At 45.2% G+C, this 12921-nt stretch overlaps 1 protein-coding gene across 2 annotated transcripts; it reads left to right on the top strand.

Annotated features, from left to right (window-relative positions):
* The first annotated feature begins 3644 nt into the window (after positions 1-3644).
* On the top strand, positions 3645-12006 carry phb.S (prohibitin S homeolog). Of its 2 annotated transcripts, none has more exon segments than NM_001086350.1 (7): positions 3645-3673; positions 4692-4812; positions 5271-5432; positions 6281-6423; positions 8379-8495; positions 10025-10120; positions 11402-12006. In NM_001086350.1, coding segments are annotated over 6 exon segments (819 nt in total). In that variant the 5' UTR covers positions 3645-3673; positions 4692-4724; the 3' UTR covers positions 11615-12006.
* Positions 12007-12921: the final 915 nt, after the last annotated feature.

Genomic DNA, 12921 nt, shown 5'->3' with positions numbered 1-12921 from the left:
AGGGGCTCCTCTCCCACCCCAATAGTGGTCACAACTAGGGATGTAGCGAACTGCCGATTTGGTGTTCGCGAACGCCGTTCGCGAACACCGGCAAAAAATGCGAACGTTTGCGAACAGTTCGCGAACTTCGAACACCCGCTAAAATCGTTCGATTCGAACGATCGAAGGATTTTAATCGTTCGATCGAACGATTTTCATTCGAATCGAACGATCGAAGCATTCGATCGAATGCTTTTCATTCGATCGAATGCTTACAATCGTTCGAACGAATGAAAATCGTTCGATTTTTAGCGGTCGAAGGAATTCGAATGGTCGAATGATTTGTATTCGAATCGAACGCGAACGCAAAATGCGAACGTCGCGCGACGGTCGCGAACATTCGGCGGACGCGAGTGGTCGAAGTTCGCGCGAACAAGTTCGCCGGCGAACAGTTCGCTACATCCCTAGTCACAACATGGTGCGTGCGCATGGGCGAGAGAGGGAGGAAGATTACGTATAGGCTGCCATCAAGTTTGGGGCCCCTGAAGTAGGGATGCACCGAATCCACTATTTTGGATTCGGCCAAACCCCCGAATCCTTTGTGAAAGATTCGGCTGAATACCGTACCGAATCCGAACCCTAATTTGCATATGCAAAATGTGGGAAGGGGAAAAACATATTACTTTCTTGTTTTGTGACAATAAGGCACACGATTTCCCTTCACTGCCCCTAATTTGCATATGCTAATTAGGATTCGGTTCGGCCGGGCAGAAGGATTCGACATTTGCAAATCCAGGAGGTGCAAATGTCATTGAACTGATCATTGCAGTAGGATAATGTCTTCTTCTCTTTTTGCCAGGAGAACATTACCTTCCTGAAGGCACAGTGTAAAGTCTGGGGAGGAAGGAATATGGGATGATTCTGTTTATCCATGGTTTTGACTCAGGTTCCTGCAGGTTGTAAAAGAAAACGTTAACTCTAATAATTATGTGTTCCCATGGGTCACACTGCTTCCCCCCCCCCAAAAGTGTGCCGCAATTCCCTGCAGGCCTGGATTTGTGGAAAGGCTACATAGGCCTGCCCTAGGGTGGTAGAGTTTTAGGGGTGACAAGCTGCCCAGCCATATCCTGTGCTCTGAACCCAAAGAAATAAGACTTGCACCCACATGCACGAACATATGTAGGGGGAGGCAAGAAGTGGGGGGTGAAGAGTGATCCCCGGCCTAGGGGCCCCATTTTTATAAATCTGTCCCTGATTTCATAGGGCAGATTTACTTAAGAGCAAAGTGGCTAACACTAGAGAGCCAGTGTTGCCACCCGCGGGAAGCGGGATTGCCTGCAAAAGTCGTAACAAACTTTTCTGGGTACATTTTCAAACATATGGAACATTCATTTTACAGTGGGCTCATGTGTAGGGCATTATATTAACTCTCTTGTCTTTATTAAAGGTGAAGGAAAGCTACTGAAGCAGTTTATTGCCAATAGATTAGCCACAATAGTGAAAGCTATAACACTATATTTATTCTGCAGAATGCTTTACCATACCTGAGTAAACAGCTCTAGAAGTTATCTCTGTTTGTTTAGGATAGCAGCTGCCATATTAGCTTGGTGTGACATCACTTCCTGCCTGAGTCTCTCCCTGCTCACTTACAGCTCTGGGCTCAGATTACAGCAGGAAGGTGAGGGAGGGAGAGAGGAGTAAACTGAGCATGCTCAAGCCCTAGCCCTGGAGGTTTAAGCTGAAAACAGGAAGTCTGATACAGAAGCCCATGAGTACACAATAGAAGGAAAGAAATGTGCTGTTTCTTTGTGGACTCAGAGCAGCATTACTTTGAGGGTTTACTGGTGTAGCGCCTCTTTGCTTTGAAATGCTCGCACTGCTGAAAAGTCGCCAGCTTTCCGTGCCCAGGACAAAACTCTGCATATTAGTGAATTGCCGTATTCTGAGCACATTTGCGCCTATCTAAGCGTTGTGATGGGTGCGAAACGGACGTTGGCGAAAATTCGCTGCTTAGTGAATCTGCCCCCATGTTCCTACCCGGGAAAGAACAGGTCCACAGAGCTCACTGGTGGGGACAGAGGGTTCCCCAGGGATCACAACTTACTGTGCGCTTCCTGCTTGGTCCCATTTTAGCACCGAAATACCCCAACATTTAAAGCAAGATCTGTGCAGAATGGGTAGGAGTCTCGTGTGTGCAGTGCCCTGACCTCAACCCAAATAAACTCCTGTGGGAAGAACTGAAACCCGACTGTGAGCCGAGCCTGACCCACAACTTGGGTTGCCACCTGGCCGGTATTTTACAGGCCCGGCCGGTAAAAATGATGGCTGATCCCAATATAAATATATAGGAAGGCCGGTATTTTTTTTTCCAGAAATGGTGTCAACCCTACCCACAACCTCACTAATGCTCTTGTGGCTGAATGGAAGCAAATTCCACCAACAATGGTCCAATGTCTAATGAGATCCTTCCCAGGAGACCAAGGGATGTTACAGCAGCTAATGGAGGAGCAACTTGACGTGAATCCTCTTGGCTTGGGAACGTTGAACGGTCAGGGCTCTGAATACTTTTGTGTCTATTTGTACAGACAGACGAGACAATTTTATTGCCGGGTGTGGATAATGAGAGACCGGGGAGTTCACGGGCGCCTGCCTCGTTTTTACAGGCCGGTGAAATAACCAGCGAGGTGACAACCGTATTAGTAACTAACTGGTCTCTTCAGTGAAACGCTCTCAAGTTCCTCATCACAAGACCGGCCATTGGCTGCCGGCCGGCTCACTTGACATTCTGTTATATTTGTTCCCTACTTTATTATTATCCTTTAGTCATGACGTGGACATGAAGAATCACCACAGGCTGTGCGCTAACCCATAGGCCTACGCTTCAACCACATAACATTGTCCATAGCAACCAATCGGCAATTAGATTAGGACAGTCACCCACCAGTTAGCCAACATCTGATTGGTTGCCCTGGGTAACATTATTGGTGATTCAATGTTAATAAATATGGCGCTAAGTGTAAGGGGAAAGCAGTGATTAATGTTAGCGCCTTCCATCACTGTTAATGTCCATCTCTGAGGCGTTTGTATTTCTCCTGAACTAAAATCTCCCTGTGTGGGCAAATGGTTCGGCCTGGCACCACTGCATTCACTAGGGAGACTAAACCACAGGCGGACACTGGAGGGGGGGAGGTATCAGTACAGAATCTTGTACCAAAATGGAGTCTGAGGAAGGACAGAGAGCACAAGGGGCATTTAGCTTGCTGCAAGGCTTCTAGTACACCTCAACCATCTCCTCTCCTGCTAAAGGCAAAGCTCCCAGTATTATAGGGCCCTAAGATGTTGCTGGGAGGAGAGGGGCAAACACTTGGCCCAAGTGCTCCAGAAATGGGCAGAGAGAGAAGTAGTGTTCTCTGAGGAGAGAGAGTTAATATACAACACCGCCCACTTCTCTTTATTCCCCTTCCCCTCTTCACATGACAGCCGAATAACCCAGTCCCAATGTCAAGTCCAAGCAGCTATGGGAGGTGTAGTCTGCAAGCAGAGAGGAAGCGTCAGGGGAAGCACGTGCCGGAACTACAAGTACCACAGTGCAGCGCGCGGTCGGGCAGCCAATCACGTCGTAGCTCTAGATAGGGAAAGATTGCGCATGCGTCTTCGCGAAGCGTGTTTCGTGTGGAGGTCAGAGCGTAAGGAGGTGAGAGACCGGGGACATAATTAGCGGTGTGTGTATCTATAAAATATATCAGGGGGAAGGCGGGAGAAGGACAATGTTGAGCCTAGAAGCGGTTCCTGTGTAGGACTGTGTCTCTGAGGCATTCTGGGAAATCGTAGCGCAACTGCAACTCCCTGTCACAGCCTAAAGGTCATTGAATCCTCTGAGGCAGCGAAAGGTCTGTAGTGTGTGAGGGTATTTGACTTAGTGCTGCCCCCGGGGCATTTAAGTTCCCCCAGATCATTTTAGGGCCCTCCATGACATTTAAAGCCCCCCCAGGGCATTTTAGTGTCCCACATGGCATTTTATGGCCCCCCAGGGCCTTTTAGGTCCCCCCAATCATATCAGGGCCACCCATGGCATTTTATGACCCCCCAGGGCATTTTAGGTCCCCCAGATCATATTAGGGCCCCCCATAGCATTTTAGGCCCCCCAGGGCAAATTAGGGCCCCCATCACATTTTATGGCACCCCAAGAGCATATTAGGGCCCCACTAGTTTTGCTCATACATACACACATATATACATATAGGAGCCAGTGCCTCTGCAGCCTCAGGGTCTGCTCCCTTTGTACTTACACCCCTGGGAGTTGCAGTTGGGGAATCCTGGAGGTAGAGTCCTGCAGTGGGTCAGGTACCCGCAGGTTACCCAAAAAAGCAGGCACCCTGCAGAATGAGGGGAGGATTTTCAGGTGCACGTCTGTAATATTGTCTATATTTTACTCCTTTTAAAGTTATACAAAACTTGTTTCTGCCCCGCCCACTTTTGATGACGTCACTTTGGGTTTGCACCACCGTCGCCGAATATTAGAAAGGGCTGAAAGTGACGTTACCGCGGGCTGTGGCTCAACAGAGCTGACAATTACAAGAAGTAAATCAGGCAGTGTCTATAGGTGCTGGAGCAGATGATGAGAGAAGCTAAAATATAGAAATATTAGTTCTACTCGTCAGTAACGTGGATTGGAAGGGTTAACTGCTTCACCTCTCGCTCTCTCCGTCTAGTTTTGAAACAACGCCCACAACCAACACGGACCAATGGCAGCGCGGCTCTTTGAGACGATCGGGAAGCTCGGCCTAGGATTGGCTGTCGCCGGAGGGGTTGTGAACTCGGCATTGTACAATGGTAAATAACACCCGTTCCAATCCTTCCCACTTACATCTTAACTCTAAGATCCCAACATAAAGGGGCGTCTTAATATGGAGGCAGCTTTGTACGCTATACATGACAAGCTGGCCACTTTTATACTCTACATCACTGATCCCCAACCAGTGGCTCATCAACAACATCTTCCCTTGGATGTTGCTCCCAGTGGCCTCAAAGCATGTGATTATTTTTGAAGGCAAGTTTTAGTTGTATAAAAGGCAGGTGTACACAGCCAGTCCACATAGAGGCTACCAGTAGCCAATCACAGCCATTATCTGGCACCTCCAGGAACTTTTTTCATACCCGTGTTGCTCCCCAACTTTTATTTACATTTGAATGTGGCTAACGAGTAACAAAAAAAAAAGTTTGGGGACCCCTACTCCCAATCTCCATTGTTTATCATCAATCCTAACACCCCTTTCTTCCTTCTCTTTCAGTGGACGCTGGACACAACGCAGTGATCTTCGATAGGTTTCGAGGGGTACAGGATGTGGTCTCGGGGGAGGGAACCCATTTCCTTATTCCCTGGGTCCAGAAACCCATCATTTTCGACTGTCGCTCTCGTCCTCGCAACTTACCTGTCATCACAGGCAGCAAAGGTGAGTGGCTCATTCCACCTTTTTTAGGGTCAGTTTCAAAAAACCTTCTATGAAAGGGGTTGTTCACCTTTAAAGTAAATCTTCGCATGATGTAGAAAGTGTTATTTTGAGATAATTTGCCATTGGTTTTCGTTTTTTGTTATTTTTGGGTTATTTAGCTTTTTATTCAGCAGCTCTGCAGTTTCAGCAATCTGGTTTCTAAGGTCCAAATTCCCCTAGCAACCATGCACTGATTTGCATAAGAGACTGGAATATGAATAGGAAAGGTCTGAATAGAAAGATGAGAAATAAAAGGAGCAATAACATTTAGGGATGCACCGAATCGACTATTTTGGATTCGGCCGAATCCATCTTGGAAGATTAGTCCTAAACTGAATTCTAATTTGCATATGCAAATTAGAGGCCGGAAAGGAAAAAATTGGTTTACTTCCTTGTTTTGTAACACAAAAGTCACTTGATATCCCTCCCTCCCCAAAATTTGCATAAGCAGATTAGGATTCGGATTTGGTTCGGCCAGGCACAAGGATTCGGCCGAATCCGAATCCTGCTGAAAAAGGCCGAATCCTGGATTCGTTGCATCCCTAATAACATTACATTTGTAGCCTTACAGAGCAATTGTTTTTAGTTGGGGGTCAGTGACCCCCATTTGAAGGCTGGAAAGAGAAGAAGAAGGCAAGTAGAAAGAAAACTATAAAAAATATATAATGAAGACCAATTGAAAAGTTTCTTAGAATTGGCCAGTCTATAACATACTAAAAGTTAAGGTAAAGGTGAACCCCTCTTTTACGGGTGCTTGTTTTCTTTTCTTTTTTTTCTTTAACCAAAGACTTGCGCACTTCGTTTTCCAGATCTACAGAATGTAAACATTACACTGCGTATACTTTTCCGGCCAGTGGCCAATCAGTTGCCGCGAATCTTCACCAGCATCGGAGAGGATTATGATGAGAGAGTCCTGCCCTCCATTACAACGGAGGTCCTGAAATCTGTCGTGGTAAGTGGGATGAGGGAGCATCTTGTATTTTGTACCTTTGTTTTTGTGCAAAAATGAATGGGAAACGTCTTCCCTATCCCATAATAGATTCGCATGCAGAAGTAGGTGCTAGAGCCAGAATTTCAGTTATAGAAGTGTCCTAAAAGGGTCTTTAAATGTGTTGCATGGATGTGTGTGCCATGAAGTGAGTGAGAGCAGGAATGAATAAATATTGCCCAGGTCCATTGGGATCTTATGAATAAATGCCCTGGCCCATACTGCTAACAATCTATGTGGGTTCTGGTGTCCTAGGTGTTGGGGTTAGGGCTAGAGTCCTGCAACGGGTCGGGTTCCCGTGGGTTAGCCGCAAAAAAGCTGGCACCCTGCGGAATGAGGGGAGGATTTTCAGGTGCGGGGTAACCCACGGGTCTCATCTAAATGTCTTATCTTATGGAATATCGTCTAGATTTTACTCCTTTTAATGTTTTACGAAACTTGTTTCTGTCCCCGCCCAATTATTGCAGCAAGGTCACTTCCTGTTTGATGGTGGTTGCGGGTAAGGCAGTTCCGGGTCGGGTAACGGATCAAAGTGGCTAAATATGCGGGTTGCGATTCGGGTTGTGGGGTCGGGTCGGGTCTCAGAAATTGGTTCCGCGCAGGACTCTAGTTAGGGCCACAGGTGAGTGTAAGCGATTGCACTTAGGCAGTGGCATCAGTTCAGCCCTGCTATACCTTTTCTAAATTTTAGGGGGGGGGTGAACGCTTGCAGAGTATGTAAGGGGAGCAGGGTTCTAAGTAGATTGTCAGGCAGCAGACTGGGAAATTGTGCATTCCAGGAACACTTTAAAGGGATACTGTCATCGTAAAACATGTTTTTTTGCAAAACGCATCAGTTAATAGTGCTACTCCAGCAGAATTCTGCACTGAAATCCATTTCTCAAAAGAGCAAACAGATTTTTTTATATTTAATTTTGAAATCTGACATGGGGCTAGACATATTGTCAATTTCCCAGCTGCCCCTGGTCATGTGACTTGTGCCTGCACTTTAGGAGAGAAATGCTTTCTGGCAGGCTGCTGTTTTTCCTTCTCAATGTAACTGAATGTGTCTCAGTGGGACATGGGTTTTACTATTGAGATGTTGTTCTTAGGGCTAGTCCACACGGGGAGATAGCGACGCGTTTGCGGTCGCGGCGACAAAGCGCCGCGACAGTCGCCGCGACCGGCACAGGCGACAGTTTTGTATGGGCGCCTATGTAAAAACGCCTGTGCTAACCACACGAGGCGATGCGCTTTTCAACAGTCGCCTGAAAAAGCCTGGCGAGGCATTTTCAGGCGACTGTGTGGTTAGCACAGGCGTTTTTACATAGGCGCCCATACAAAACTGTCGCCTGCGACTGTCGCGGCGACCGCAAACGCGTCGCTATCTCCCCGTGTGGAATAGCCCTTAGATCTACCAGGCAGTTGTTATCTTGTGTTAGGGAGCTGCTATCTGGTTACCTTCCCATTGTTCTGTTGTTTGGCTGCTGGGGGGGGGAAGGGAGGGGTGATATCACTCCAACTTGCAGTACAGCAGAAAAAAGTGATTGAAGTTTATCAGAGCACAAGTCACATGACTGGGGGCAGCTGGGAAACTGACAATATGTCTAGCCCCATGTCAGATTTCAAAATTGAATATAAAAAAATCTGTTTGCTCTTTTGAGAAATGGATTTCAGTGCAGAATTCTGCTGGAGAAGCACTATTAACTGATTCATTTTGAAAAAAAAATTTTTTCCCATAACAGTATCCCTTTAAAGACAATGGTGTTTGAGACACTGTGCACTCGTTTAATGTCTAGGGGAGAGAATTGGGGTTCAAAACAAGCAACAGCAGCTCACACTTAACATTGCACCTGCATCAATATATTGTGGAGTTACATTACAAGAGCTTTTTCATGTCTTTGTGTATTTGTATTCATTCTCTGAAACGTGTGTTCCAGGCCCGTTTTGATGCAGGGGAGCTGATCACACAGAGAGAGCTGGTGTCCAGGCAGGTGAGCGAGGATCTGATGGAGAGAGCAGCCACCTTTGGTCTCATCCTGGATGATGTTTCACTGGTGAGGACTTCTCTTTACTGATCAATATACCACATGGGTTATGATTGCAAAATAACATTGAAATAGGATCCTAGAAGTGATGGGAGAGTGAGATGAAGATGATGGTGGTGCATTGTGGGAGGAACAATGTCTGTAATGCTATAAACGTTGTGGAAAGGTGGTTGTTTTTGGTAAGATAAGTACCTTATATACTCGAGTATAAGCCGAGTTTTTCAGCATCCAAAATGTGCTGAAAAAGTCTACCTCGGCTTATATTCGAGACAGTGGGCAGTAGCTGAGATTGCAGTCACTTTTAATCATTCCTATACCAACAGTTCACTTGGGGAGAGACTGCAATATCCCACAATGCCCTCTGTTGGTTATACGAAAGAATAACAGTGACTGCAATATCACACAGCGCCATCTGTTGGTTATATGAAAGAATAACAGTGACTGCAATATTACACAGCGCCATCTATTGGTTATACGAAAGATTAACAGTGATGGCAATATCACACAGCACCCTCTGCACATGATAGTGGGACAATGCACACAGTAATCCGTTTGGCAATTCTCTGTCACCATCAACTTTGCAAAGAAGTCCGGTTGATTGCTGGGGGGGTCGCTTTGGCGGAATGTGCGCTGCTGGGAGACAGGGCTGTAGTTGTGTCTAGGCTTATACTCGAGTCAACAAGTCTTCCCAGTTTTCGTAGGTAAAATTAGGTACCTCGGCTTATACTCGAGTATATACGGTAATGATGCTCTCTTATGACTTATGGATCAGTACATCAGAGCAAACCTGGTCATTCATATTCCTAAAGATTTCAGCTACTAATAATGTAGCTCGCACCCTATGCCATTATGCTCATAGGAGAATCTCAGAATAAAATAATCATTGCTGAGGTTGGCGGGAGTCACAGTAACCTGAGTGGGGCTCATACAGTTGCCTAAAAGCCGGCAAAATCCACAAGAAGAACAAAAGAAAGTACTGAGTAAAATATTTGCAGTAAGGATATTTTATATAATCACTTTAAATAAACAATTACTAAGGCGAGTGGAAGAAGGCCGTTTACCTTACGTGGCCCCAAATCTCAGTGGCCTTAAATAAATCCCATATACGTTTTGATGGCAAAGTGTCTGATTTGGTTACACTGCCCAAAATCACTCACGGTGGGTCCTGAAACTGACCTTCATGTGCTTCATTTATCTTCAATCCATTCAACTGTGATCTGTAGTCCAACCGCTTCTTCCGGTGTCTCCAAGACTTGGAGTCACAGGAAAGTCATCAACGGTTTTGGAATTCCCCAAGGTCTAAATTGGACTAATCCTAATCCCAGTTTCTTCCACAAATTGACCTGGGTTTGTAAACGCTGTGATCATGGATCCCCTCGGCTTTTGGTTTTTTTTTTAAACCGCATGTGATGTAGCAAGAAGATCGGATTAACTTCCTCCAAATGAGAAGACACTTTTGTGCAACGTCCGTGTCATGTATATGGCGTGTGCTGTAGAATTTACAGGTAACCTGCAAATATTCTATTTCCTTTATTCAGACGCATTTGACGTTCGGCAAGGAGTTCACGGAGGCCGTAGAAGCCAAACAGGTGTCCCAGCAGGAAGCCGAGCGCGCCAGGTTTATCGTCGAGAAGGTACACGAGTAACCGTTTAGTAGAAGGTTAATGGGGCACAAGAAACTGAAGAAGTAGAGATAAACGACATAAAGATGTAAAAACGATGTTCAGGATGTTTGGAGATGTGAAGTTCCCCAACCTTTTTTACTCATGGGTCACATTCAAATGTAGACAGAGTTGAAGAGCAACACAAGCATAATTTATGTTCCTGGGGGAACAAATTGGCTATTGGTGGCCCTAGACGTAACAATTACGATCTTTCTTGGAAAAGACGCTTTCAAGAAAGATCGTTGGTTTCAATACACACGTGTAGAGCTGAATGGTCAGATAGACATATAGAAACAATACAATTCTACCTGTATCTGATGATTCAGCACTAACAATGGCCGATGTTTGGGTCCCTTCAAAGACACCCAATCAAAATTTTCCGTCCAGCCCCATCGACGAGCCGACCGATATCCAAGTCTTCTGCCGATATCGGTCGGCTCTTTTTCCACCATACACGCAACGAATATCGGCCGAAAATTCATTTCGTACGATATTATCTGTGCGTCTATGGCCACCTTTAGATGGACCGCCTACAGGAGGCTTTATTTGGCAGTACAGAGTTTTTATGCAACTAAAACTTGTCTGGAATTCAAAAAGAATCACCTGCTTTGAGGCCCCTGGGAGCAACATCCAAGGGGTCGGTGAGTAAGATGTTACACTTGAGCCACTGGTTGAGGATCACTGCTCTAGTCTGTATGTCAGCCTGTATTCCTATTTACTGGTTTGTAATCGGGTCCGGACTGAGAATTAAAATAGGCCCTGGCATTTCAGGTACACAGATGCCCAATCAGCCCACACAGAGGCCCAAACATCTCCCACCAGCCCACTAAATAGTGACTGTCTATGGGACCTTATAGCAGCCCCTCTGGCATTTGCCAGAACCCACAGATTGTCAGTCCAGGCCTGTATGTAATAGGGATGCACTGAATACAGGATTCGGTTCGGGATTCGGCCTTTTTCAGCAGGATTCGGCCAAATCCTTCTGCCCAGCCGAATCCAAGTCCTAATTTGCATATGCAAATTAGGGGCAGGGAGGGAAATTGCGTGACTTTGTCACAAAACAAGGAAGTAAAAATGTTTCCCCTTCCCACCCCTAATTTGCATATGCAAATTAGGATTTGGTTCGGTATTCGGCCAAATCTTTCGAGAAGGATTCGGAGGTTCGGCCGAATCCAAAATAGTAGATACGGTACATCCCTAGTATGTGCAATTGAAATTGTGACCAAAATCCTACCGGTTTCTTTTATTCAGGCTGAACAGCAAAAGAAAGCCGCCGTCATTTCAGCAGAAGGAGACTCGAAGGCAGCGGAGCTCATTGCAACTTCACTAGCGGACGCTGGAGACGGGCTCATCGAGCTGCGCAAACTGGAAGCCGCAGAGGACATTGCCTACCAGCTCTCTCGGGCTCGTAACATCACTTATCTGCCCTCAGGACAGTCGACATTATTGCAGCTGCCACAATAATCCCACGACACCCCATTTTTTATTTCTGACTCATACGTAGGTCTTTGTAATTGGCCCCGTTCTATGAGATGTTCCAGAAGATTGTGTATCTCCTACTACATGAAATGGACTTCAGCCATAGAGCGATTTCAATCTTGTCCATATATAAATATATCAAATTTGAATTCAATACAATTGTTTCTTTTTTTTTTTTTTTCAATGACCCATTCTTGTTTGTAGCACTTATATTTGTCACAACTGAAATCTGGCCTTATATCACTTATCAATAAAATCGATCGCTACGAGGACAATGACCTAATGACACGAGTCGGCTCACTATTGTAGTTGATCATGTGTTAGTGGGTCATGTTTTAGTATCTGTGCAAATAAATTAAAAAACAAAGGAAACAAAGGGAAAGTGTTGGAAGGGTTACTGTCTGCTCTCTCTCATTTCCCTACAGAAATAGGGATTGGTAACACTAGATAGGTACCTAATATATAGAGACAAGAGGAAAGTGTTGGAAGGGTTACTGTCTGCTCTTTCTCATTTCCCTACAGAAATAGGGATTGGTAGCACTAGATAGGTACCTAATATATAGAGACAAGAGGAAAGTGTTGGAAGGGTTACTGTCTGCTCTCTCTCATTTCCCTACAGAAATAGGGATTGGTAACACTAGATAGGTACCTAATATATAGAGACAAGAGGAAAGTGTTGGAAGGGTTACTGTCTGCTCTTTCTCATTTCCCTACAGAAATAGGGATTGGTAGCACTAGATAGGTACCTAATATATAGAGACAAGAGGAAAGTGTTGGAAGGGTTACTGTCTGCTCTCTCTCATTTCCCTACAGAAATAGGGATTGGTAACACTAGATAGGTACCTAATATATAGAGACAAGAGGAAAGTGTTGGAAGGGTTACTGTCTGCTCTCTCTCATTTCCCTACAGAAATAGGGATTGGTAACACTAGATAGGTACCTAATATATAGAGACAAGAGGAAAGTGTTGGAAGGGTTACTGTCTGCTCTCTCTCATTTCCCTACAGAAATAGGGATTGGTAACACTAGATAGGTACCTAATATATAGAGACAAGAGGAAAGTGTTGGATTCATTTTCTATAAAGTTTATCACCAAACAAGAAAAACAAAAGGCACAAAATAAGCCGTAAGTAAACTGGAGCTGAAGCATTAAAAGAATATATAACCCTCCTGGTTCCAATTCAGGACCTTTTCCCCAGCAGAGTAAACTCCATTCATTACTAATAAATATATTGATATTGTCACTTTGTATTCCTCATCTTTCTATTCAGGCCTCTCCTATTCATATTTGT

Source organism: Xenopus laevis, chromosome 9_10S (assembly GCF_017654675.1).
Source record: "Xenopus laevis strain J_2021 chromosome 9_10S, Xenopus_laevis_v10.1, whole genome shotgun sequence".
In the NCBI taxonomy this organism is placed as follows: domain Eukaryota; kingdom Metazoa; phylum Chordata; class Amphibia; order Anura; family Pipidae; genus Xenopus; species Xenopus laevis.
This window is presented reverse-complemented; position numbering and strand designations above follow the sequence as displayed.

Excerpts from the sequence above, each read along its gene's own strand:
- phb.S (XM_018237187.2), top strand. The coding sequence starts at position 4,725 with ATGGCAGCGCGGCTCTTTGAGACGATCGGGAAGCTCGGCCTAGGATTG. Across the intron at positions 5,433-6,280 it reads TGTCATCACAGGCAGCAAAG|ATCTACAGAATGTAAACATT; the intron begins GTGAGTGGCTCA and ends TTCGTTTTCCAG. Across the intron at positions 10,121-11,401 it reads CCAGGTTTATCGTCGAGAAG|GCTGAACAGCAAAAGAAAGC; the intron begins GTACACGAGTAA and ends TCTTTTATTCAG.